At 46.0% G+C, this 23555-nt stretch overlaps 1 protein-coding gene across 2 annotated transcripts in view; it reads left to right on the plus strand.

The window, feature by feature from the left end:
* Nucleotides 1-23337, plus strand: part of LOC115456609 (alkaline phosphatase-like) — a 50212-nt gene extending 26875 nt beyond the window's left edge. The window contains exons 4-11 of one of the 2 annotated variants that reach the window (XM_030185818.1): nt 3712-3886; nt 5138-5313; nt 7564-7707; nt 9453-9522; nt 10886-11020; nt 16932-17123; nt 18834-18953; nt 22160-23337. In XM_030185818.1, coding sequence (XP_030041678.1) covers nt 3712-3886; nt 5138-5313; nt 7564-7707; nt 9453-9522; nt 10886-11020; nt 16932-17123; nt 18834-18953; nt 22160-22428 — 1281 coding nt within the window. In that variant the 3' untranslated portion in view covers nt 22429-23337. The remainder of the gene's footprint in view (nt 1-3711; nt 3887-5137; nt 5314-7563; nt 7708-9452; nt 9523-10885; nt 11021-16931; nt 17124-18833; nt 18954-22159) is intronic. The other variant, XM_030185819.1, reaches the window with a different exon arrangement.
* The last annotated feature ends 218 nt before the right edge of the window (nt 23338-23555 follow it).

Consider the following 23555-nt stretch of genomic DNA (forward strand, 5'->3'; position numbering starts at 1 on the left):
TACTACTATTTATCATATAGCGCTACAAGGCATACGCAGCGCTGCACAAACATAGAGGAAAGACAATCCCTGCTCAAAGAGCTTACACTCTAATAGACAAAAAATAAATAAAGTAAGCAAAGCAAATCAATTAATGTGAACGGGAAGGAAGAGAGGAGGGTAGGTGGAGGCGAGTGGTTACAAGTGGTTATGAGTCAAAAGCAATGTTAAAGAGGTGGGCTTTCAGTCTAGATTTAAAGGTGGCCAAGGATGGGGCAAGACGTAGGGGCTCAGGAAGTTTATTCCAGGCGTAGGTGCAGCGAGACAGAAGGCGCGAAGTCTGGAGTTAGCAGTAGTGGAGAAGGGAACAGATAAGAAGGATTTATCCATGGAGCGGAGTGCACGGGAAGGGGTGTAGGGATGGACGAGTGTGGAGAGATACTGGGGAGCAGCAGAGTGAATACATTTATAGGTTAGTAGAAGAAGTTTGAACAGGATGCGAAAACGGATAGGGAGCCAGTGAAGGGTCTTGAGGAGAGGGGTAGTATGAGTAAAGCGACCCTGGCGGAAGACGAGACGGGCAGCAGAGTTTTGAACCGACTGGAGAGGGGAGAGGTGACTAAGTGGGAGGCCAGCAAGAAGCAGATTGCAGTAGTCTAAACGAGAGGTGACAAGGGTGTGGATGAGGGTTTTGGTAGAGTGCTCGGAAAGAAAGGGGCGGATTTTACGGATGTTGTAAAGAAAGAAACGACAGGTCTTGGCGGTCTGCTGGATATGAGCAGAGAAGGAGAGAGAAGAGTCAAAGATGACCCCAAGGTTTCGAGCTGTATGCTCATTTATCGAAGACTAATTGTAAAGCATTAGTGATCACCTAGTTAGGTTGTAGAACACTCTATTCAGTAATTCAGAATGATGCAGCCCGTGTGATATTTGGGAATAGGGGCAGAGAAAGCGCTACCTTCTGTTGTCTGGTGGCAAAGCAACTTTCTGAAAATTTAACAAAAAACAGGACAACATTTGGCATGGAGAAGAACCTATGAAAAGCCGCATTGATTTGAAACCTTCTGCTCAGTGTGCTGCTGCGGCTAGGAAAGCGAATAGAATGTTGGGTATTATTAGGAAAGGTATGGAAAACAGGTGTGAGGATGTTATAATGCCGTTGTATCGCTCCATGGTGCGACCGCACCTTGAGTATTGTGTTCAATTCTGGTCGCTGCATCTCAAGAAAGATATAGTAGAATTGGAAAAGGTGCAGCGAAGGGCGACTAAAATGATAGCGGGGATGGGACGACTTCCCTATGAAGAAAGACTAAGGAGGCTAGGGCTTTTCAGCTTGGAGAAGAGATGGCTGAGGGGAGACATGATAGAGGTATATAAAATAATGAGTGGAGTGGAACAGGTGGATGTGAAGCGTCTGTTCACGCTTTCCAAAAATACTAGGACTAGGGGGCATGCGATGAAACTACAGTGTAGTAAATTTAAAACAAATAGGAGAAAATGTTTCTTCACCCAACACGTAATTAAACTCTGGAATTCGTTGCCGGAGAATGTAGTGAAGGCGGTTAGCTTGGCAGAGTTTAAAAAGGGGTTGGACGGTTTCCTAAAGGACAAGTCCATAGACCGCTACTAAATGGACTTGGTAAAAATCCACAATTTCAGGAATAACATGTATAAAATGTTTGTACGTTTGGGTAGCTTGCCAGGTGCCCTTGACCTGGATTGCCCGCTGTCGTGGACAGGATGCTGGGCTCTATGGACCCTTGGTCTTTTCCCAGCGTGGCATTACTTATGTACTTATGAGAAATGGACCAGATTGGACTACTGCAATAAACTCTCCTCCCCAAGAAAATAGCCCGATATGTTTCTATGGGAGAAGCAGCTCCATCTTCTGTAGCACAGAAACTTTGATACAGTGAAACACAGTGGTTAGGGATCTGCATCAGGGTGGGACATGCAGATTCCTGAATTGCCTTGAGAAGTTAAAATCAGTATTACTATTACGTCATTCAAAAAATAGTAATACCACTGTAAGGTACAGAATGAGAGACAGATGTTGGTATATGTATTAGGGAGGTTCAAAGAAGAGTGACCAAAATGATAAAGGGATGGAACTCCTCTCTTATGAGGAAAGGCTAAAGAGATTAGGGCTCTTCAGCTTGGGAAAGAGACGGCTGAGGGAGGATATGATTGAGGTCTACAAAATCCTGACTGGTGTAGAACGAGTAGAAGTAAATCGATTTTTGACTCGAAAGTACAAAGACTAGGGGTTACTTGAGGAAGTTACATGGAAATATTTTTAAAACAAATAGGACAAAATAGTTTTTCACTCAATTAATAGTTAAGCTCTGGAACTCTTTGCCGGAGGATGTGGTAACAGCGGTTAGCGTACCTGGGTTTAAAAAAGATTTGGACAAATTCCTGGAGGAAAAGTCCATAGTCTCCTATTGAGACAGACATGGGAAGCAACTGCTTGCCCTGGGATTTGTAGTATGGATTGTTGCCACAATTTGGGTTTCTGTCAAGTACTTGTGACCTGGTTTGGCCACTGTTTGGAAAACAGGATACTGGGCCAGATGGACCATTGGCCTGACCCCGTATGGCTACTGTTATTTCTAAGTACAAGAAGACCGAGAAGGGAAAGGTACATTCTCCACTGTTTAGATAATGCAGGGTTTCATCATCCTGAGAGACAAACTTATATTTCAGGTCGTTACTTGTCAGGAAGGAGTTAGTTTTACATTTCCCAAATGTTAAAGGTGCTAAATCTAACAAGTTGTCGTTAATATCTTACCAGGCTGATCTGATCTCTATTAATCTATTTCTAGGATTGAGAGCACAAAGTTGATTACATGCCATTCTGCCATAATTTGAAAACTTTTTTGTTTGAAAAGATTTTATGTGATAGATTGGCAGTCGTATTTGTTAGTTTCTGCTGATGTCAGTTTAACTCTTATGTAGTCTGCTTTGTACCGAATGGGAAATAGTGGAATAAAAGTTCTTCCATTAGTACAAGGATTAAGATTAATCAGTGCCGTAGCGAGGGCTAATGGCACCTGGGGCGGGTCACCGCTGTGCACCCCCCTGGGTGCAGCATGGTGCGACCCCCCCTCTGCAGCGCACCCCCCCCCCTCCAGAGCGAAACCCCCCCCAGACCGCATTCTTACCTGCGGGAGGGCCGATCCACCCTGAGTGCACGTCACTCGGAGTTGCGTCGGCCCCGCTGGTTCCCTGCTCTCTCTGCCCCGGAACAGGAAGTAACCTGTTCTGGGGCAGAGGGAGCAGGGAACCAGTGGGGCCGGCACCCCCCGAGCTTTCCCACTCATGGCAGGCTCAATGTGGCTTACATGGGGCAATGGAGGGTTAAGTGACTTGCCCAGAATCACAAGGAGCTGCCTGTGCCTGCAGTGGGAATCGAACCCAGTTCCCCAGGACCAAAGTCCACCACTCTAACCACTAGGCCACTCCTCCACTCCCATTTGGAGGGGCCATTTTGTCAAGGGCTATTTTGTTACAAGGCTGTTTTGTCGGGGTGCCTCATTGTGGATATCCTCAAAGCCTGACTGGCAAGAGGGTACTCCAGGATTAGGTCTTGGGAAACACTGCGATAGACTATTGCCCTTACTCAGCACCGCATTTCTTATTTCTGATGGCTGCCTCTTCTCAGGACAACTCGGGTATTTGTTCTTTAACCCTTGCTTTGTGTTTTTTTTCCCCTCTCATCGCTTCTTATAGACCTACAACACTGATGCCCAAGTACCAGACAGCGCTGGCACTGCCACTGCCTACCTTTGTGGAGTGAAGGCTAACGCGGGAACGGTGGGCGTGAGTGCAGCTGCCTTGCAAGGGCAGTGCTACACCATGAGAGGCAATGAGGTTGATTCGATTCTCAACTGGGCAAAGCAGGCAGGTGAGTGAGAAGCCGGGGATTTCTTGCCCTCCCGACTTCCCAGAGACCAGAGCTAGGGGGCCCTTTTACTAGTCGGCATGAAATACTTAGCGCAGAGCCGTGTTAAGGGGCTTTGAGGTAATGTAGCAGCTACTGCGTAGTAAACTGCACGGTAAAAGCTTTTTACGCCATAGGTTGAGAATGAGCATGGAAGGTGTTTGCCAGTTAAATCACTGGACTTACCATGTGCTAACTGGCTAACAAGGAGTTAACTAGGACTACTAACCACTTGAATAAGAGACATTAACTGGCCAATGAGGAGTTAACACAGGACCATTAACCACCTCTTCAATAGGAGACGCTAACGATTTAACTGGCCAACGAGGAGTTAACACAGGACCACTAACCGCCTCTTGAATAGGGGTGCTAAGTGCCTCCAGGTTAACCAGGAGTAGGTGCTGTGTATTAATGGGAATGTTAACACACAACTTGCAATAGAAATTATTGTGCATGCCCCCAAAATGTGCCAGGTTAAATTTGCAGACACCGCATGGAAAGTCTCACATTAAGCAGCAGTAACTGCTAATTTTACCACAGTTTAAAAAAAATGGGTCCCTAAGTGTCCACAGTTGGCTCAGAGACAGGAGCTGAAAGGTTCTCTAGAGATCAGATGAACTTTCTTGGGCACTGGTACCTATATGGCTGTACCTATATGGCTTTTCTGGAGACGGGAAGGCAGTAGAACTAGAGGACATGAATTGAGGTTGAAGGGGGGCAGACTCAGGACTAATGTCAGGAAGTATTTTTTCACGGAGAGGGTGGTGGATATGTGGAATTCCCTCCCGCGGGAGGTGGTGGAGATGAAAACGGTAATGGAGTTCAAACATGCGTGGGATAAACACAAAGGAATCCTGTTTAGAAAGAGTGGATCTATGGAATCTTAGCGGACATTGTGTGGCGACGCCGGTATTTGGAGAATAAAACCGGTGCAGGGCGGACTTCTACGGTCTGTGCCCTGAGAAAGGCAGGGACAAATCAAACTCGGATATACATATAAAGTATTACATACCATGTAAAATGAGTTTATCTTATTGGGCAGACTGGATGGACCATTTAGGTCTTTATCTGCCGTCATTTACTATGTTACTATGTTAGCGGACTATTATAATTTTCATTGTTATCGTGCATATGACACCACGTGCCAGATTAATGTGGTTGAGTCTTTTTCAGTCTCTCCATTCCTGTAACATGAGCCTGTCTTCTCTGACACAGGGAAATCTGCGGGACTTGTAACTACTACGAGAGTCACCCACGCCACTCCCAGCGCTGCCTACGCACATTCAGTTGACAGAAGCTGGTATTCGGATAATGATATGCCTCCAGAAGCCATCCAGCAGGGCTGCAAAGACATTGCCTGGCAGCTAGTGAAAAATATACCAGACATTGAGGTAAGGTTTAACTGATTCGGAGAGCGCAGCTGAAACTCCTGAAAGGGTCGAGTCAAGCAGTTGATGTAGTGGATTCCGTTCTGTGACGGCACCGTCACATCCCACTCAGGATCTGGGACAATGGCGGACAAACTCAAAACCGTGTTTCCAAAATTGGTCTGCCGTTGTACTTCCTGGAAAGTTATTTACAAGGAGCTCTACAAGCACATTTGAGTGTACACAGTTCTCCTAAACCTGTGCTGAGCACTGGACTAAGATTTGATAGATCTCTGAAGTTACTAAATGCATCAAGGAATATCTTCTCAAAATTTCACGGCACAAGGACTTTCAAATTTAATTTATTTAACATAACAAAACTCTAAGTGTTTTACAATGTTAATAAAATTGTATGTGTGTGTGGGGGTGGGGGGTGGGGGGGGGGGTCATTTAACAAAATTTGATTAAAAAAAGGACAATACCTACTTCTAGGACAGAAGCAGTAGGTATGATGGGAAGGGAAACCCTTACGAGAGAAGCTACACTGGCTTCCACTCAAGGAACGCATTACTTTTAAAGTCTGCACGTTAATCCACAAAATCATTCACGGCGAAGCTCCAGCCTACATGTCTGAGTTAATAGACCTACCACCCAGAAACGCCAAAAGATCATCCCGAACCTTCCTCAACCTCCACTTCCCTAATTGCAAGGGCGTAAAATACAAGACGCTACATGCGTCAACCTTTTCTCACGTGGGCACGCAGTACTGGAATGCACTGCCGCGCAACCTGAGAACGATCCACGAGCAAACCTCCTTCCGCAAACTATTGAAGACCCATCTTTTTGAAAAAATCTACGGAAAGAAGCAAAACACATAAAGCTCACACTCACTGTTCACTAATGCATCAATACATCCACTTCTGAACTCCCATCCCCCGTAGTCTCACCTCACTCATACCCTTACTCACAGAAATATGTATACCATACATAATGCCCTTTTAACCTCCCGCTGTCTCCTTCCAATGTCTCAAGGTTTGGTCCCAGTGTTTATATTCCTTAACAACACTTCGATAGTCTTGTATAACTCTTCACAATGTAATCCATAACAAGTTGTAACAAATTGTATTTCCATCATTCATATCGTATTGTAAGTCACACTGAGCCCGCAAAAAGGTGGGAAAATGTGGGATACAAATGCAATAAAAAATAAATAATAAAATACTGGATAATCTGACTGCCTTAGCGGATTTCTGGATCCTTCACCACTCGGGGGTTCTTTCCTCTGGTAATTTCAGAGGAGCATGGGAGGTTCATCTTCTACTCATTATTCCATGCTACCCACTGTCGGGAAATCTCTCACAGGTGGGGATTTATATTCGTCAGAGGAGTTCATGGTATCACCAGCAGATCGCATTTACTGCTATGCTTCTGGTAGTGAATCTAAGCTCCGCTTTGCATAGAAGCTCTGACACTATGAGGTGAAGGACAATGAGGACACGGTATAGCCACACAAATGCACACACACACTCGCTCAGCCTGAAATATAGAAGCCCAGACTAAACGTCTCGCACTAGAGCAGGGGTGGAAAATGTCTAGTCCTCAAGGCCCACACACCAATGGGTTATTCAAGATAGCCCTAATGAATATATATGTGATTGATGAAGCGAGTATGCAAACAATCCATGACCACCTAAACGTCAGGAAATCACTAAAAACCAACCTGTTCAAAAGGCTTACCCTATCGATCCAACGTAAATCCCCACACCTGGCAATACAGCAAAACCAATGATCGTACTGAACAATATACAACCTTCCCTCCCTTCGACCCTCATGGTGCCTGAAACACACTGACCTTATTCGACCACTATATAACCTTGTATTTGTTCTCTACCGGACTTGGCGAAATAGGTGGGAAAATGTGGAGTACAAATGTAACAAATAAATAAATAAATATGCTATATAGAAAGCTATATTGTGTATATTCATTAGTGATATCCTGAAAACCCGATTGGTCTTTCTTGGACTGAAGGTCCCCATCCCATGCTGACAACATTCCTTGGGGCATACCACTAGGGCTTATCCATAGGGGTTTGCTGTTCACTGGATCATGGCATGTGACCTAGAGGCTACATAGAGTATTACATGCAAGACATTTTTGAAGCATTTCAGTTCTCCAGGGAGGTGTTGGAAAGGGAGATTTCTATGAATTTACCTCATCAAATTAATAAACGTATGCATGCGGGCTGTTTTCTAAGTATATTTTTCCTGTCTCAGGTGATCCTAGGAGGTGGGAGGAAATACATGTACCCCAGGAACACACCAGATGTGGAGTACCCCTGGGATTGGCATGCAAATGGAACCCGCCTGGATGGCCTAAACCTCACCAAAATCTGGATGGAAAATAAACCGAGGGGTCAGGTAACATGAGATTTTCTTGAGGATGCATTTCTAGGGGTATGGAACCCCAGTAGAATGATGTAACGACTTTCTCAACAGCTCAAGATTAAAACTGTAATAGATCCTATTACAGGAAATCCCAGGCCTCTCTTTTTGTCTGCCGGTAGTACAGAATATATTGATAGCTAAAATTAAGGCTACTAGGGCAACTTCTCTATTAATTTCACTGTATTGGTTTAAAAGAACGCTCATTCATGGAAAAGATCCAAGCTTGGTGGAACTCAGGGCCGTCTGATAGTCTACATTCCATTAACTACTGAAAGCCTAGCAGTATGGGCAGCATTGACTGTGGAGAAAGTTGGGCTCTGTGGATTGAAGGCATTTTGTTGATTTGCCGGACAAGTTGAGCAATTTGTTGGCTTTCTCCTAGGCTGCGTTTGGTCTATCTCATGTTTATGGGTCTTGTACTAGGTCAGTGGGGATGTTAATCTTATTGGTGTATTGGATGCTCACCAGGTTAAGCTGGTGTAAATGCTGCACCTAAATGCCAGAGATATGTGTGTAACTTAGTATTCTACACATTAGGTGTTTGTGTGCACTTGAGATTTGCACAGGGACAGAAATTTCATCCACCCCCACTGGAATCTAAGCCACACCCATCAAGATCCATTCCATCCCTACAATTAATCTCCTTCATCCCCATCCAAACCCACAAGAGTCAACGCTATAACTTCATCTCTTGCAGCCCTCCCTTTCCTTCTGACCCCAACAGTCTCCCATGGGTTTTTAGGCGGTATTCACCATTCAACCAATTAGTATCCCAAGCCTCAGTCTGGTCTTCTGGCTGCCGCTCTGGGTAGTCCAGGCTTCATTCTGGCACTCCAGTTACCTCTCCCAGAACATGCCAAGCCTCATTCTGGCATCACCAGATAGTTTGACTACATTCCCGTGGGAATCCCACAGCACCTTTTCCATCCCTGCGGGAATCCCGCAGGATCCGTGGGATGCCCATGAGCCCCATTCCCTCTAGTGTGCAGCAGACTGACCATTCGGGCAACTGGGCAGTGCCTGAGGGCCCAGAGGCTCTAGGGGGCCCAGAGATTCTGCCCAGATGCCCGCCACACACTACTGCCCTCCCTTGTCCTATCTTTAAAGGCGCGCCGCTGGTGATTTTGTGGCCTCTGCGGGGGAAGGGGGGGTGAACATGTTCTTTTCTGCCCGATGTGCAGCTGCTATTTCCTCTGCCCAGCACGGCTGAGACTCTCTTCGAGACCCACAAGACTACCACAGTCGCCATATTGAAAACAGGGTGGCGAATAGTGGCAGCGCAGTGGGCAGGAAAGAACATGGTTGTCCCCCCCCCCTCCACACAGAGACCGTTAGACCACCAGGGCCCTTCAGGTAGGACTGGGACAGAGGGGCATCAGCTGCAGTGGTAGGGGAGCAGTAGCATGGCAGTAGGGGGGTGTCGGGCAGTGGCTGGGCGGGGGGACTCTGCCCATGTGTATGCTTCCCTGTCATATACATGAGTGTATTTACAGAATAGTGCTTAGCTGGACTTTTGGTATTTACATACCTAAGTGCACACATAAATGCATACATACTGGTATTCTAATCATTTTTGTGCACATATGGTATGTAAATTTTAGTACTTATCTACAGAATTGCCCCTGTCTACGTTACAGCCTCATTGTCTGTCGGCAGATGTAGCCTCCTGACCAGCTGTGGCCTTTCACTGATTGATGCTGTGTAATTTCTACCCTCAGGTCGCTCGCTATGTCTGGAATCGCAACCAGCTCCTGGCGCTCGATCCCCGAAAGGTGGATTATGTCTTGGGTGAGTGTAGAGATTGTCAGCCCATGACTGTTGTTGATTATAGCACAGCTGAGCCATGTGATTGGCTACATCTGGGTCACTCTGGGGCAAGTCACTTAACCCTCCATTGCCCCTGATACAAAATAAGTACCTGAATATACTATGTAAACCGTTTTTAATGTAGCTGCAAAAACACCACAGAAAGGCAGTATATCAAGTCCCATTTCCCCTTTCCCTTATGACATCACAATATCAGAAGTGAGCCAAGTATCGGGCAATCAAGCCATTGTGACATCACTGATGAGGTTGGCTCTTATTGGTGGAATGAGTGGAGGAGTAGCCTAGTGGTTAGTGAGGTGGACTTTGATCCTGGGGAACTGAGTTCGATTCCCACTGCAGCTCCTTGTGACTCTGAACAAGTCACTTAACCCTCCATTGCCCCTGATACAAAATAAGTACCTGAATATATTAATGTAAACCGTTTTTAATGTAGCTGCAAAAACACCACAGAAAGGCGGTACGTCAAGTCCCATTTCCCTTTCCCTATTTCAAATTCTACATGGAATGTTGCTACTATTTGAGATTCCACATGGAATGTTGCAAGTGGAGGAATAGCCTAGTGGTTAGTGCAGTGGACCTTGATCCTGATGACCTGGGTTCAAGTCCACCTGCAGCTCCTTGTGACTCTGGGCAAGTCATTGCCGCTGGTACAAAATAAGTACCTGAATATATGTAAACCGCTTTGAATGTAGTTGCAAAAATAACCACAGAAAGGCGGTATATCAAGTCCCATTTCCCTTTCCCCCTAAGTAAGTATAATTTGAATACTGTACATCTCAATCCATGTGAACTTCTACAAAGATAAAATTAATAGCAGTAAACTCAAAGAGGTCAATTGTAATGAGATGCGCAGTTGGGTGTCAATGATGGAAAAGGGATCAAACCTACTGTTAGAACAGAAGATTGAGTACCTACTTCTTGCATGTATTTTCGATAAAAATCTTGTGTCCCCAGACACAGAAGCCCTTCTGAGGTGTTGCCTCTTGGTCGATAGTAGTTTAATAATCAATCACATGAGCAGTAAAAGTATTAGTTTTACCACATACTGGAAATCTTCTACCTCTGTCCATCTGGCATCACCTATAGTGAGAGTCTGTAAAACTTATATGGCCGCCCTTCTGTTCCCCTATCATTGCACTGTTAATTCTGGGGGAGTCAAATGAGTCATTTGGCAATGCTGAGAGAAAGCCTCAATGGATTTTTGTACTGCGCTTTGGTGGTAGGTGAAAGCGCAGTGCACAAACGCATTCTCTTTTGGACAATCTCTTTCACTTACTCACTGAGGTAATCCCTGGGTGATGATGAATCTCCTTTGCCTCTGCAGGTCTCTTTGAGCCAGCAGATATGAAGTTTGAACAGGAAAGAAAACGCTCCACAGACCCTTCCCTGTCTGAAATGGTACAGGTAGCAATCCAGATTCTGCAAAAGAACCCGAAGGGATTCTTCCTCCTGGTGGAAGGTATGTAATCAGAGCCCGATTAACCCTTACGCAGGTAACATGGGAATCTAGGTGTTTTTATAAAATAGAATTATCCCTAACAATGCATAAATTCTCTTGCACAAATCAGGGCAGACTGACAGCAATCTGGGCCCCCGGGCAATAAGGATCATCGGGCCCTCTCCCCCTCCCTCTAAGCTGCAAGCGCCCAGCTCAGATATCTCTCCCTTTTCTATCTTTTAAGCCCCCTCCCCCTCTTAAACTCTCTCAAACCTTCCCTCCCCCCTCCGTGATCCGTCACCTTCCCCGGTTTACTTTTCAACTTGTTTCTTTTGCAACAGCAGGGAACATTTCGCCTCGACTACTGCAACTTGCTCCTCACTGGCCTCCCATTCAGCCATCTATCCCCCCTTCAATCCATTCAGAACTCTGCCGCACGTCTTATATTCCGCCAGAACTGATGTACTCATATCACCCCTCTCCTCAAGTCACTTCACTGGCTTCCGATCAGATACCGCATCCAATTCAAGCTTCTCCTCCTTACTTACAAGTGCACCCGGTCTGCTGCTCCTCACTACCTCTCTACCCTCATCTCCCCCTACGTTCCTGCCCGTAACCTCCGCTCACATGACAAATCCCTCCTCTCAGTACCCTTCTCCACCATTGCCAACTCCAGGCTCCGCTCATTTTGCCTTGCCTCACCCTATGCTTGGAACAATCTTCCTGAATCCCTACACCAAGCCCCCTCCCTACCCATCTTCAAATCCTTGCTTAAAGCTCACCTCTTCAATGCTGCATTCGGAACCTAACCTTTCGAACATATAGGTTGCCCTAATCTGTCTGACCTTTCAGATTATCTGTACATTTGTCTTTTTAGATTGTAAGCTCTTCGACCAGGGACTGTCCTTCCATGTTAAATTGTACAGCGCTGCGTAACCCTAGTAGCGCTTTAGAAATGTTAAGTAGTAGTAGTAGAAAGTTGCCTATGCCGGCCCCAGAGTTTCCTCTCTGCCGATGTAACTTCCTGTTTCTGTAGGGGTGCAGCAGAGAAGTGACTCCGGGGTCACCACAGGCAATTTTCTCTGAAACGCTGCTGCTGCTGCTGTGTGAAAGAAATGTTGAAAGGTAAACCGGGGGAGGGGGGGGGGAGCTGCCACAGCACCTGTGGCTTCCCCCGTTCAGACATCATGGATGGGGAACAGGTAAAAAAGGTACCACCCCAAAAAAAGCCCTCGGCACGTGGGAGGGAAGTACTGGGCCCCCCACTACCCTGGGCCCTCAGGCATTGCTACTTTGCCCATATGGTCAGTCTGCCCCAGCACAAAATTTAAACCTGCACCCACTATTGGGAAAGAGTGAGTACTCTTAACGAATTTCAGGGGAGTAGCCAGACAACAGATTTTGGGTGGGCCTAGGCAAGAAGTGGGTGGGCACCAAGTGTTCTCTCCCCTCCCCTCACCAAAAAAATCTCTCAGCTGGCAGGAAAACACTTCTTTCCACCTTGGCAGTCTGCAGCAGGCATGCGCTGAAAACTGAGCATGCGCAGGTGCCGGTATCGTGGAGAGCAGCGTTTTCATTACCATCAGGGGCAGAGCTTGGGATCCCCACCAGCTACCGCTAAATGTGTGCTACTGTTGGGTGGGCCCCAGCCCACCCAGGCCCCACCTGTGGCTACGCCACTGGAATGGCTCCTGTAATGACAAAGTGGCCAAAATCACGTGACTAAATGAACATCCTGGAAACAAAACACAGGAAACGAGACAAAATGATGTTTTTCTGACTAATCACCCCAAACAACCTGGTCTTCGGAGAGTGTGGAAAATGCAAAATTTTACAAAAGGATGTTAAGTACTTAGGGTCGGATTCTACAAACAGCACTCAAATTTGGGCGTTGAAAAATGAGCGCGATTCTATAAACAGTGCTCCGAGTCGGGCAGTCTTTACAGAACGGCACAGAGTGCTGAGATCCTCGACCAGCTTTTGGCCCAAGTATTTACGTCAACTGAAACCAAGTTCTATAACGCAGCGCCCAGCTTTCGTGAATGTCCCTGACCCCACCCATGGCCACACCTCCATTGCAGTTGAGCACTAAGAGCTTTACGCACACATCTTTATAGAATGGGACTCATCAAGATGTGCGCATAAATCCACATTGTTGCAAATTAACGTCATTAATTGATTGCTACTGCCCAATTATCGGCGTTAATTGGCTTATTTCTCAAATTGTGTGCGTAAATTGAGCATACACCCAAATTCACATGCGCAATCTTGAGCACATTATATAGAATCCAAGGGTTAATGTGTGATTAGCTTGTGGTAACAGGCTATCCCATAAATATGCTAAGAGTTTACTCAGGGCTTTTTTTGAGGGGGTACTTGGGGGTACTGAGTACCGGACCTTTTCCATTGTCTGCTAAAATTGACCCATGGTCCCCAAGTTTTAATGAAAGACCTCAGGCTCTACACCAGGGGCGTAGCCAGACTTTGGCGGGAGGGGGGTCCAGAGCCTGAGGTGAGGGGGCACATTTTAGTCCCCCCCCCCCCAGTGCCACCGACCCCCTGCCATTTTTGACCTCCCCCCGGCACTGCCGCCCCTCCTCGTCCCTTTCAACCTCCTCCCGCCACCGCCAATCCTCCCCCACCACCGCTAGGTACCTTTGCTGGGGGGGGGGGGGGTCTCAGAATCAGAATCCAGATCAGCAATGAGCAGGAGACCGGCGCTGAAGAAGACTTTGGCTGGCGGGGGTTGGGGACCCATGCCAGCAAAGGTACTTGATGGTGGAGGCGGAGGAGGGTTGGCGGCGGCGGGAGGGGGGGCTTGAATGTGGTGGGGGAGGGTCAGCGGTGGGGGGGGGGGTGAAAGCAGGGGGGGCAGGGCTAAATTTGTGGGGGCTCATGCCCCCGAGGCCCCACCTAGCTATGACCCTGCTCTACACACTAATTCTGCCTCGTCATAGATTCTGTGACTGGTTGCAGGGGGCCTGGCTATTGCGAGGTGGGTCCCTCAGTGATCCCCCCACCCCTGAAGGGTGGCCTAGCATTTGAGTACCGGCACCTTTTTTGATAGAAAAAACGCACTGCTGTTACTATATGTTAAACGAGGCACTATTGCATTATTCTGAAATTTCCTGGCCTGGGCGGAGAGAATGGGTGTGGAAACGTTAGGCAGCTAGTGTGTTATACTTAGTTGGTGCTAACTGATTAACACAGAGTTAACATGGGAGCACTTACCCCCGATTCTATATAGCGTGCCTAGCATTCCGCACCGAAATCCAAGCGTATGCTTTATCAGCGCACCTAACTTAATTGGTTTAACAAGCCGATCAGCATTGTTAACAGCACTTAATAATAAGCTCTAATTGGCAGTAATTAGAATTTATACCCCAGTGGCGTAGCCATGGGTGGGCCTGGGTGGGCCAGGGCCCACCCTATTTGGACTCTGGCCCACCCAAAATTGTGCACTCTTGCTATGGCTTGCAGAGGTCCTCAAACCCCGTCGGCTGAAGATTTCCTCCTTCTCAGGCAGCCAGTGCTCTTTCAAACGGCAGCTGGCAGCACTTGCCTGGAGCTGAAACCAACACCAGCCCCTCTTCATATGCTTAGTTTTCATGCATGCACAGCCTGCTGGCCCTGGCATCAGCTCAAGGAAAGTGCTGCTGGCTTGATTGGAAGAGTGCTGACTGTCTGAGCAGGAGGAAATCTTCATCTGGCGGGGTTTGTAGATCCCCTCCTGCTCAGGTATTTAATATTGTGGGCTTGCAGATGGAGGGAGGGAGGGATGAAGAGCAGAGCAGAGGGGGGCTAGGGACGGGGGGAGGGCATGAATTCCATGCCCACCCACCTTGGACTCAGGCCCACCCAAAATTGACTGTCTGGCTATGCCCCTGTTACGCACACAACTCCCTAAGCATATTCTGTAATGCACTGCACCTAAATTTTAACGTGCAAGGGCAAAAAAAGGGTGTGATATGGGTGGGGAAATGGGCTTTTAATGGGCATTCCCAAAACGTACCCGCGTTGTTATAGAATATGGCCCTCTGTGCCTAAATCTACGCGCTGGGATTTACGCCATATTTTCATGGGTGTAAATGGATGCACGTAGTTTTAGGCGCTAGGATATCGACTAAGCATATTCTATATACCGCGCCTAAATCTAGACGCAACTTATAGAATACGCTTGGGCAGAAATGTTTTCCGTGCGGATTTTTAAAGGCACCGCATATAGAACTTGGCTGTTACCACCTCCTCAATAGGAGGCAGTAAGTGGTCCTGCATTAACATCCTGCAGGTATAGTGAGAGCCCCAGAAGGTGCTGTGTTAAATCTGGGCTTAGGGTGTGTGAAAATTCTGCATTACAATGCATTAAGGGAAAGAAAGCCAGCAGATCAATATAACATCAGAAAGACTTTATTGAAGATACCGCATGTAAACAAATTGCCCGACACAGGCCGTGTTTCGCCCACCAAGAGCTGCGTCAGGGGCTAATTTGAAACCTTCTGAAAGGAACAATTGTAGTGCATAATAGATGAAAAACCCAGCTCATACAGCAGATCCTGTGATTCCTAACACCCGCAAACGGATACACCGCTGTTGAAGCTGGAAAAACCATTCGTGTCCCACTACTGGTAAACTGAGGACATAGATTAAAAGCACAGAAAATCTGCCGGAGTTAACAACTGTGTATTACCCAGTAAAGGGGAAGGAAGTTACAACGGAGAAAGTTAAAGAGAGGAGTCTCAACAGCACCAGGCCGGCTGGAAAACACAGCAGGAAAGATAAGTGCGGGTTTGAGTATTGGGCAGTTAAATTGCTTTGAAGAAAGAAATAGAAGGTGTGGGATTATACAGAAGAAAATTTACAGAAAAATTGAACGTTTTGGAAGGTTCTCACCCTAACCACTAGGAGTGGCCTAGTGGTTAGGGTGGTGGACTTTGGTCCTGGGGAACTGAGGAACGGAGTTTGATTCCCACTTCAGGCACAGGCAGCTCCTTGTGACTCTGGGCAAGTCACTTAACCCTCCATTGCCCCACGTAAGCCGCATTGAGCCTGCCATGAGTGGAAAAGCGCAGGGTACAAATGTAACAAAAATAAAATAGATACTATTGGAGATTCTACATGGAATGTTGCTACTATTGGACATTCTACATGGAATATTGCTATTCCACTAGCAACATTCCATGTAGAAGGCTGCGCAGGTTTCTGTTCCTGTGAGTCTGACGTCCTGCACATTGGTGATCTGCAAGGGCCGACTTCTACTTGGAATGTTGCTAGTGGAATAGCAACATTCCATGTAGAATCTCAAATAGTAGCAACAGTGGAGGAGTGGCCTAGTGGTTAGGGTGGTGGACTTTGGTCCTGCCCCATGTAAGCCGCATTGAGCCTGCCATGAGTGGGAAAGCGCGGGGTACAAATGTAACAAAAAAATATATAGAAAGTGAAAACAGACACACACCTGGGAAAAGTCACTCAGATTCACCCTTGGAATATATAAGCAATAGAAGATATAAAACTAAGGGACCCTAGTACAAGGAAAAATGGTATACTACTTGCAATGACAACACAATACGTAATAGAACATTATAATTGGTAGTGAGGGGTAAGGCAAAGTTGTAACATATAGATGAATAAGAAAGTAGGAAGAATTAGAAAGTAAGGTGACTGATTTGAAGAAAGTTGCACATGAAAAGAGCAGCTACATTTGAATCCAGAAAACTGAATGCTAAAAAGTTCCATTATAAACATTTACTGAAATGATCAAAGCTGCTGATCACCTGCAGAAACAAGCTGTTAGGGTTGCTTAGAAACAAGAGCGTATCACATCTGCAGATTGTCTGTTCTATCGCGCTTTCTTTCGTGTTGTTCCCTATCGTTCCCGAGTGCTCCCCATCCTAACTGTGTCCGCGCTGACCACAGTCCTTTCTCCTTTCTCCAGCGGGAAGGATTGACCATGGTCACCACGCCTCAATGGCGAGCCAAGCCTTGCACGAAACAGTAGAATTAGATAAAACCATCGCCTTGGCCAGCCGCGCTACCAGAGAAGATGATACGTTGACTGTGGTGACAGCTGATCACTCGCACGTTTTCACGTTTGGAGGTTACACACCACGTGGTAATCCTATGTTGGGTAAGTGAAACCAGCATGTAGTCCGAGGATGGCATTTCTCAGGGTAAGTGTACTATTCGCCAGGCAGATTACGAGATTCCATGGAATGCCGATTCGTTTCTGACTTTAAATTCCCAGCCCGCTGTGGTCCTCACAACCTCCATCTTGTTGCTTTTGTAATTACTCTTCAGACATTCTTTAAGTATTTGTGGCATAAAATACGTGAAAGAGATACATTTTCTTGCTAGAAACCACGTTTGCCCTATTTTGAGATGAAAGATTGAAGTGAGATATTGTGGGACCCTAGAGGGAAGGGGAGAGCTGAAGAAAAACCAGTGGAGAGAATCATGGACTCGACAACATTTTCTATTCCATTACATTCATTTTAAATAAGTGAAACAAACCAATAAAAGAAACCAAAATTAATAAACAAAACAAAATAATGAAATGTGCTGTGGGCAGGCTGCAAGGATTAAGTATTTACAGAGAAAAGGCGAGAGGATCCTCCACAAAAGAAATCAAAAGAAAACCAGCAAGGGTGGAAGTGGGAATGTTCCGAATGACCAAGGCAAACAGCTGAGTAAGGGGCCCTTTAACTAAGCCGCTTAAGCATCTAAGTGTGGCAAAATGGAGTTACTGCCTGACTACTGCGTGGATCTTACGGTAATTTCATTTTTGGCACGCGTCCAAAAAAATATTTATTTTCAGATGTGGATGGGCCATTCCATGTCAAGTGGTCTGGTGGTCCCTGCGCGACCATCACGGATTTCGATGAAATTTTCTGGGAACATTCATACATGTCCCCAATGAACATTGGTAAAGTTTTACGTTCGCCGATGCAATACTTGCTGAGATATAGTAATCTGTTTGACCCCGTACTGCAGCCTTCGCGCAGGGACCACCAGACCACTTGACATGGAATGACCCACATGGCAAGTGGCATTTGACACGCATAGGTCATTACCACCCGGTCAACGCGTGAGTCTTTACCGCTAGGTCAATGGCTGCCGGTAAGGTCGCAGACCCAAAATGGATGTGTGGCAATTTTGATTTTGCCGCACGTCCATTTTGGGCAAAATTTTTTAAAAAAAGGCCTTTTTTACAGGTGCGCTGAAAAATGGATCGGCGCGTGCCCAAAATCCGTGCCCACACTACTGCAAGCCATTTTTCAGCAAACCTTAGTAAAAGGACCGCTAAGAGCGTTCACCTTTGGCAATAAACTTTTGAACGCTCTTACTGAGCTGTTTAAGTACTTATAGCCCTGGCGGAGGAGGAAAAGGGACCACATTGGTCTGCCCCCCTCCTTTGGTTTTGTTTCTCTATAGAGGAGGAAAAGGTGCAATGCAGAATTCAAGATGCGCAAGCACTGAACTCTCAGGGCATCAGAGACCAGTACAAAGTAGGGCCACTCTGAGCTGGAAACAGAAAACCAGCAGAGAAAAAAAAAACGACTAACCTGACCGAAAACATCCCTTTCACTCTTCCTACCCCAAGAAAGACTAACTGTGGGTCTGCTGTGATGCTTGAGCTTAGGGATGGCATGAGACGGAAAATGGAAATAGAGCCCAGATGTTTAATTTGTAAGGTTAGCAGGACATATGGAACATAAGTTCTATCCATGTAGACGTTTCCAAGAAGGCATATGCCATAAGATGGGATTGGGTCAGGTGACATTGTCTTATTCCCGTAGATGTTTCATCACACCAGCTTCTCCTCACTTTACTTTTGAAGGTCTGGTTCCAGGATTGAGTGATATAGATTTCAAGCCTTTCACCTCCATCGTCTACGGGAATGGTCCAGGATTCGAACTTGTGGATGGTGGGAGACAGAACATTTCGTTTATCGATGTCTGTAAGTCCTCAACTGAAAGTCAAAATATAAACAGGGACTGTGGTAAACTGAGCCCCAACAAGGTGTGGAATGGACACAGATGAATGGTATAAAAGAAAAAAAAAAATTACCATCCATCCGTCCTCCTTAGCATTTGTTTTCTGAGGTCCTACCCCTGGGCTTTCATCCATGAACACAGGACAGAAATAACCGTTAAGCAGTTCAGCTTTATCCTTATCTGCTTCTACTTATTCCTCCCTCTCAGCTTTTGAGCCTCACAATGCTATGATGGGCACTTCTGTCACTTGCATATCTGAAAAATGTCTTCGGCTATCTTTTCTGCCATTTGCCGCTTCGCTTTCCTGACAGCTTTTCTAGCTTCTCTTAGCTTTTTCAGGTATTTTTGCCCGTCTTCCTCTTTCTGAGTCCTGTTGTAACGTATGACGGCTAATCTTCTTTCCCTTAGCTTTTCAGCTACTAACATAAAGGTTCCTAGCAAATAGTGATGCAACGGTAAAGTTAAAAGAATATTGTTTTCTTTAGAGAGCCAGAGATCAATCTTATTCAAGGCCCCATGGCAAGAAGGGCCAGAACCAACTCTGCAGGCAGTAGAGTTGTGGGATTGTTGTGAGGTTTGGTGCTGTTGTGCCATTTGCAGTGTACAAAACAGGGGAATCCTCCAGTGGCGTAGCTGCGGGTGGGCCAAGGCCCACCCATTTTGGGCTCAGGCCCACCCAAAATTTGTTCTCCCTTTGTGTGGCTGGCGGATATCCCCAAGCCCTGTCAGGCAAAGAAACCTAAATAGTGGGTGGCCAGTGGCAGTGTTCCTGAGCTGCTGCTGGCACCAGCCACCAGCACCTCCCTGCACATGCTCAGTTTTCACACATGCATGAAACTGAGCATACATGCAGGCTACTGACTGGCAGCAGCGGCCTAAGAGGAGGTCTTCAGCTGGTGGAGCTTGGGGATTCCCGCTAGCACAGGTATTTTGTTTACCTTGGAAGGGGCACCAAGAGGGGGAGGGCCAGAAACTAAATTTTTTGGCCCACCCACTTTGGTCTCGGGCCCACCCTAAATTAGCTGGCTGGCTACGCCACTGGAATCCTCTACGATGACAAATCACAGAAGAAAAAAGTAGAGGCTGACCAAAGACGATTCACCACTGGAGACTTGAATCCAACAGTCTTTATTGACGTAAGTAAAAGAAGGACCCGACGCGGGCCGTGTTTCGGCGCTCACAAGCGCCTACATCAGGGGTCAAATGATATACTCCGGATGAAAGCACGGAGCCGCTGCTCTGCAGGAAGGCGAAGCTGTCACCTTTCGAAACGTATTAACCCTAAAAACTCAAATGGATCAACACTTGCAACGACTTCGGAAACAGAACTTGCTCTTTTGCTTGTAAGCACCGAAACACGGCCCGTGTCGGGTCCTTCTTTTATTTATATCAATAAAGACTGTTGGATTCAAGTCTCCAGTGGTGAATTGTCTTTGGTCAGCCTCTACGTTTTTTCTTCTGTGCCATTTGCGGTGTCCTATAGATGACTTTGCTGAAGAACCTCATGTTGAGGGAAGTCCAAGGGAGCCTACGGTTGTGTGCTAGTTCAGTGGTTCCCAAACCTGGTTCTTGGAGGCACCTCAGCCACAATCAATATTCATGAAAGAGATTTGCATGCACTGCCTCCATTGCATGCAAATCTCTTTCTTGAATATTCATTGTGGAAATCCTGAAAACCTGATTGGCTGGGGTGCCTCCAGGACCACGTTTTGGAACCACTGTACTAGTGTGTGAGATTCAGTATAACTCACGGGGGTGGGGGTGGGGGTGGGTGCTAGTGACACAGTTTGGGTAGAGAGGTACTATTAGTAGTATAAATCAGAAGAAACACTGGGTTGAGCTGACGGAACGCTAGGCTAAGTGATCATTCCTTGTAGTTGATTTACAGCCTTAAAATTGGACAATAAGCATATTGAAAAAAGTAAAAAAGAAAAAATATTATTGAAGACTCATTATACTACTACTACTAATTATCATTTCTATGGCGCTACTAGACGTATGCAGCGCTGTACACTTGAACATGAAGAGACAGTCCCTGCTCGACAGAGCTTACAATCTAATTAGGACAGACAAACACGACAAACAAGATATAAGGGAATATTAAAGTGAGGATGATAAAATAAGGGTTCTGAACAAGTGAATAAGGGTTAGGAGTTAAAAGCTGCATCAAAAAGGTGGGCTTTTAGCTTAGATTTGAAGATTGACGTACCGACTCAGGAAGTCTATTCCAGGCATATGGTGCAGCAAGATAAAAGGAATGGAGTCTGGAGTTTGCAGTGGAAGAGAAGGGTGCAGATAAGAGAGATTTACCCAGTGAACGGAGTTCCCGGGGAGGAATGTAGGGAGAGATGAGAGTGGAGAGGTACTGAGGAGCTGCAGAGTGAATGCACTTATAGGTCAATAAGAGGAGTTTGAACTGTATGCGGAAACGGATAGGAAGCCAGTGAAGTGACTTGAGGAGAGGGCTAATATGAGCATAACGACCCAGGCGGAATATTAGTCGTGCAGCAGAATTTTGAACAGATTGAAGAGGAGAGAGATGGCTAAATGGGAGACCTGTGAGAAGCAAGTTGCAATAGTCTAAGCGAGAGGTGATAAGAGCGTGGATGAGGGTTCTGGTAGTGTGCTCAGAAAGGAAAGGGCGAATTTTGCTGATATCATAAATATACGCACAATTTGGAGGAGGGGGTTTTGCCTATGATTACATCAATCACAAAAGGACAGTCATTCAGCCATTAAGCGTTGACTGTGATTGCTACACGCCTTCCTTGTGAAACTATGAGGCTTTTTCACCCCCTCTTATCAAATTAAGTGCAACACGTGTGGACTAGTTTGTCTGTTCTTCATTACCTAGTTCTTTATCTACCAGTGAATAGACTTAGGTCATGTTATAACTGATTTAAGTATCCTAGAAATAAGAGGTGGATTTTCCCCAAGTCCATCTTAATAATGGCATATGGACTTTTCTTTTAGGAAGCTAGCCAAACCTTTTTTTAAACCCTGCTAAGCTAACTGCTTTTACCACACTCTCTGGTAACAGCAGCACCAGTAAAAAAAGGAAAGGGCAGCTAGAGAGCAAGTAACCTCTGAAGTATTACAGCTCTAAATACAGAACAATTCCGTTTTGTGCTATTCAGTGTCTACTTTTCTGTCTCTTTTCGTCATACAGTTGACATGAATTATCAGGCTCAGTCTGCAGTACCACTGCAATCAGAGACCCACAGTGGTGAAGACGTGGCCATCTTTGCCAAAGGCCCGCTGGCTCATCTCCTGCACGGTGTCCATGAGCAGAATTACATTCCCCATGTCATGGCGTACGCGGCCTGCATTGGTCAGAATAAAGACCACTGTAAACCAGATGCAGCTTCTAATGTCTCGAGGCCCTTTACCTTCAATTCCACGCTGCTCTATATACTGTCTGTACTTTCCTGGCTCTAATCCCAGAAGCTCCACTTGTGTCTGTTCTAGAAGAGGCTGAAGACGGTTTCTTCTTATTGGACTAATAAGAATGACCTAGAAGCTCTGGTGAGCACAGAACTTCTATCTTCAGACGTGTCTTTATTTTGTAAAATAGTAATAATTTGGATTATCAGCTCACTTTTCCACATGATGCTCAAAGTGGTTTACAACATGGAACAGGGATGTGGGGAAGGAGGCTGGAAGGGCATTTACAATATATTACGTAAGTGTCCTTCAGATATGTATTAGACAAAACAGGGAATTCACTCGGACAGCGTTGGTTTGTTTAGTGTTTGAAAATTATTTAGAAATGTGTAGCAGGGATAAAAGCACTTTAAGATGTATTCTAATTTCACTGAAATCTCACATGCACTGAACTTACTTAGATTTTGGAGTAAAGAGAAAATGACTTCATATATGTGTTTGAGGAATGACTCACTGCTTGAACCCAGGAGATGATGTTCCTGGGGGGAGGGAGTCCTTCATTGCACAATGCTGACACCTAGTGGCCGGATTTAGGAGTGCTGAGGGCTGCAACTTCATTTGGATTTAAGTTCAGCATTTCTCAGGTGGTTCAAGATGAGTTGCACTGAGGTACAGCGGGAGTTTCCCTGACCCCGGAGAGCTCACAATCTAAGCTTGTACCAGAGCCAATGGAGGGTCAATTGGATTTGCCCAAGATCACAACTTGTATCAGTGGGATTTAAACCCTGGGTTTTCTGGTACCTAGCCTGCTACTCTAATCATTAGGCTACTATATTACTAGGCTAAGTGAATTGGGAGGGGAGATGAGGTTCTGAATGAGCTAGAAGTACAAAGTTATGGAATGCATTACCCACTGACCTGAAAACAATCAACGAAACAACTATCTTTCGCAAATCCCCGAAGACATATTTCTTCAACAAGGCCTACAATGAGAACCTATAGCCTCACTAATCCACTTTACCAACCCATTCAGTTATGAAAGCCCACCTTCTATAATTACCCTAATAAATCCCTTCCTTCTTCTGTCTTCCCTTAATTAATCTCTACACAATACTAACTGTACCTGATATACTGGAATAACTAAGTTGACAATACATTTGTAAGTCACATTGAGCCTGCAA

Source organism: Microcaecilia unicolor, chromosome 13 (assembly GCF_901765095.1).
Source record: "Microcaecilia unicolor chromosome 13, aMicUni1.1, whole genome shotgun sequence".
Taxonomy (NCBI): domain Eukaryota; kingdom Metazoa; phylum Chordata; class Amphibia; order Gymnophiona; family Siphonopidae; genus Microcaecilia; species Microcaecilia unicolor.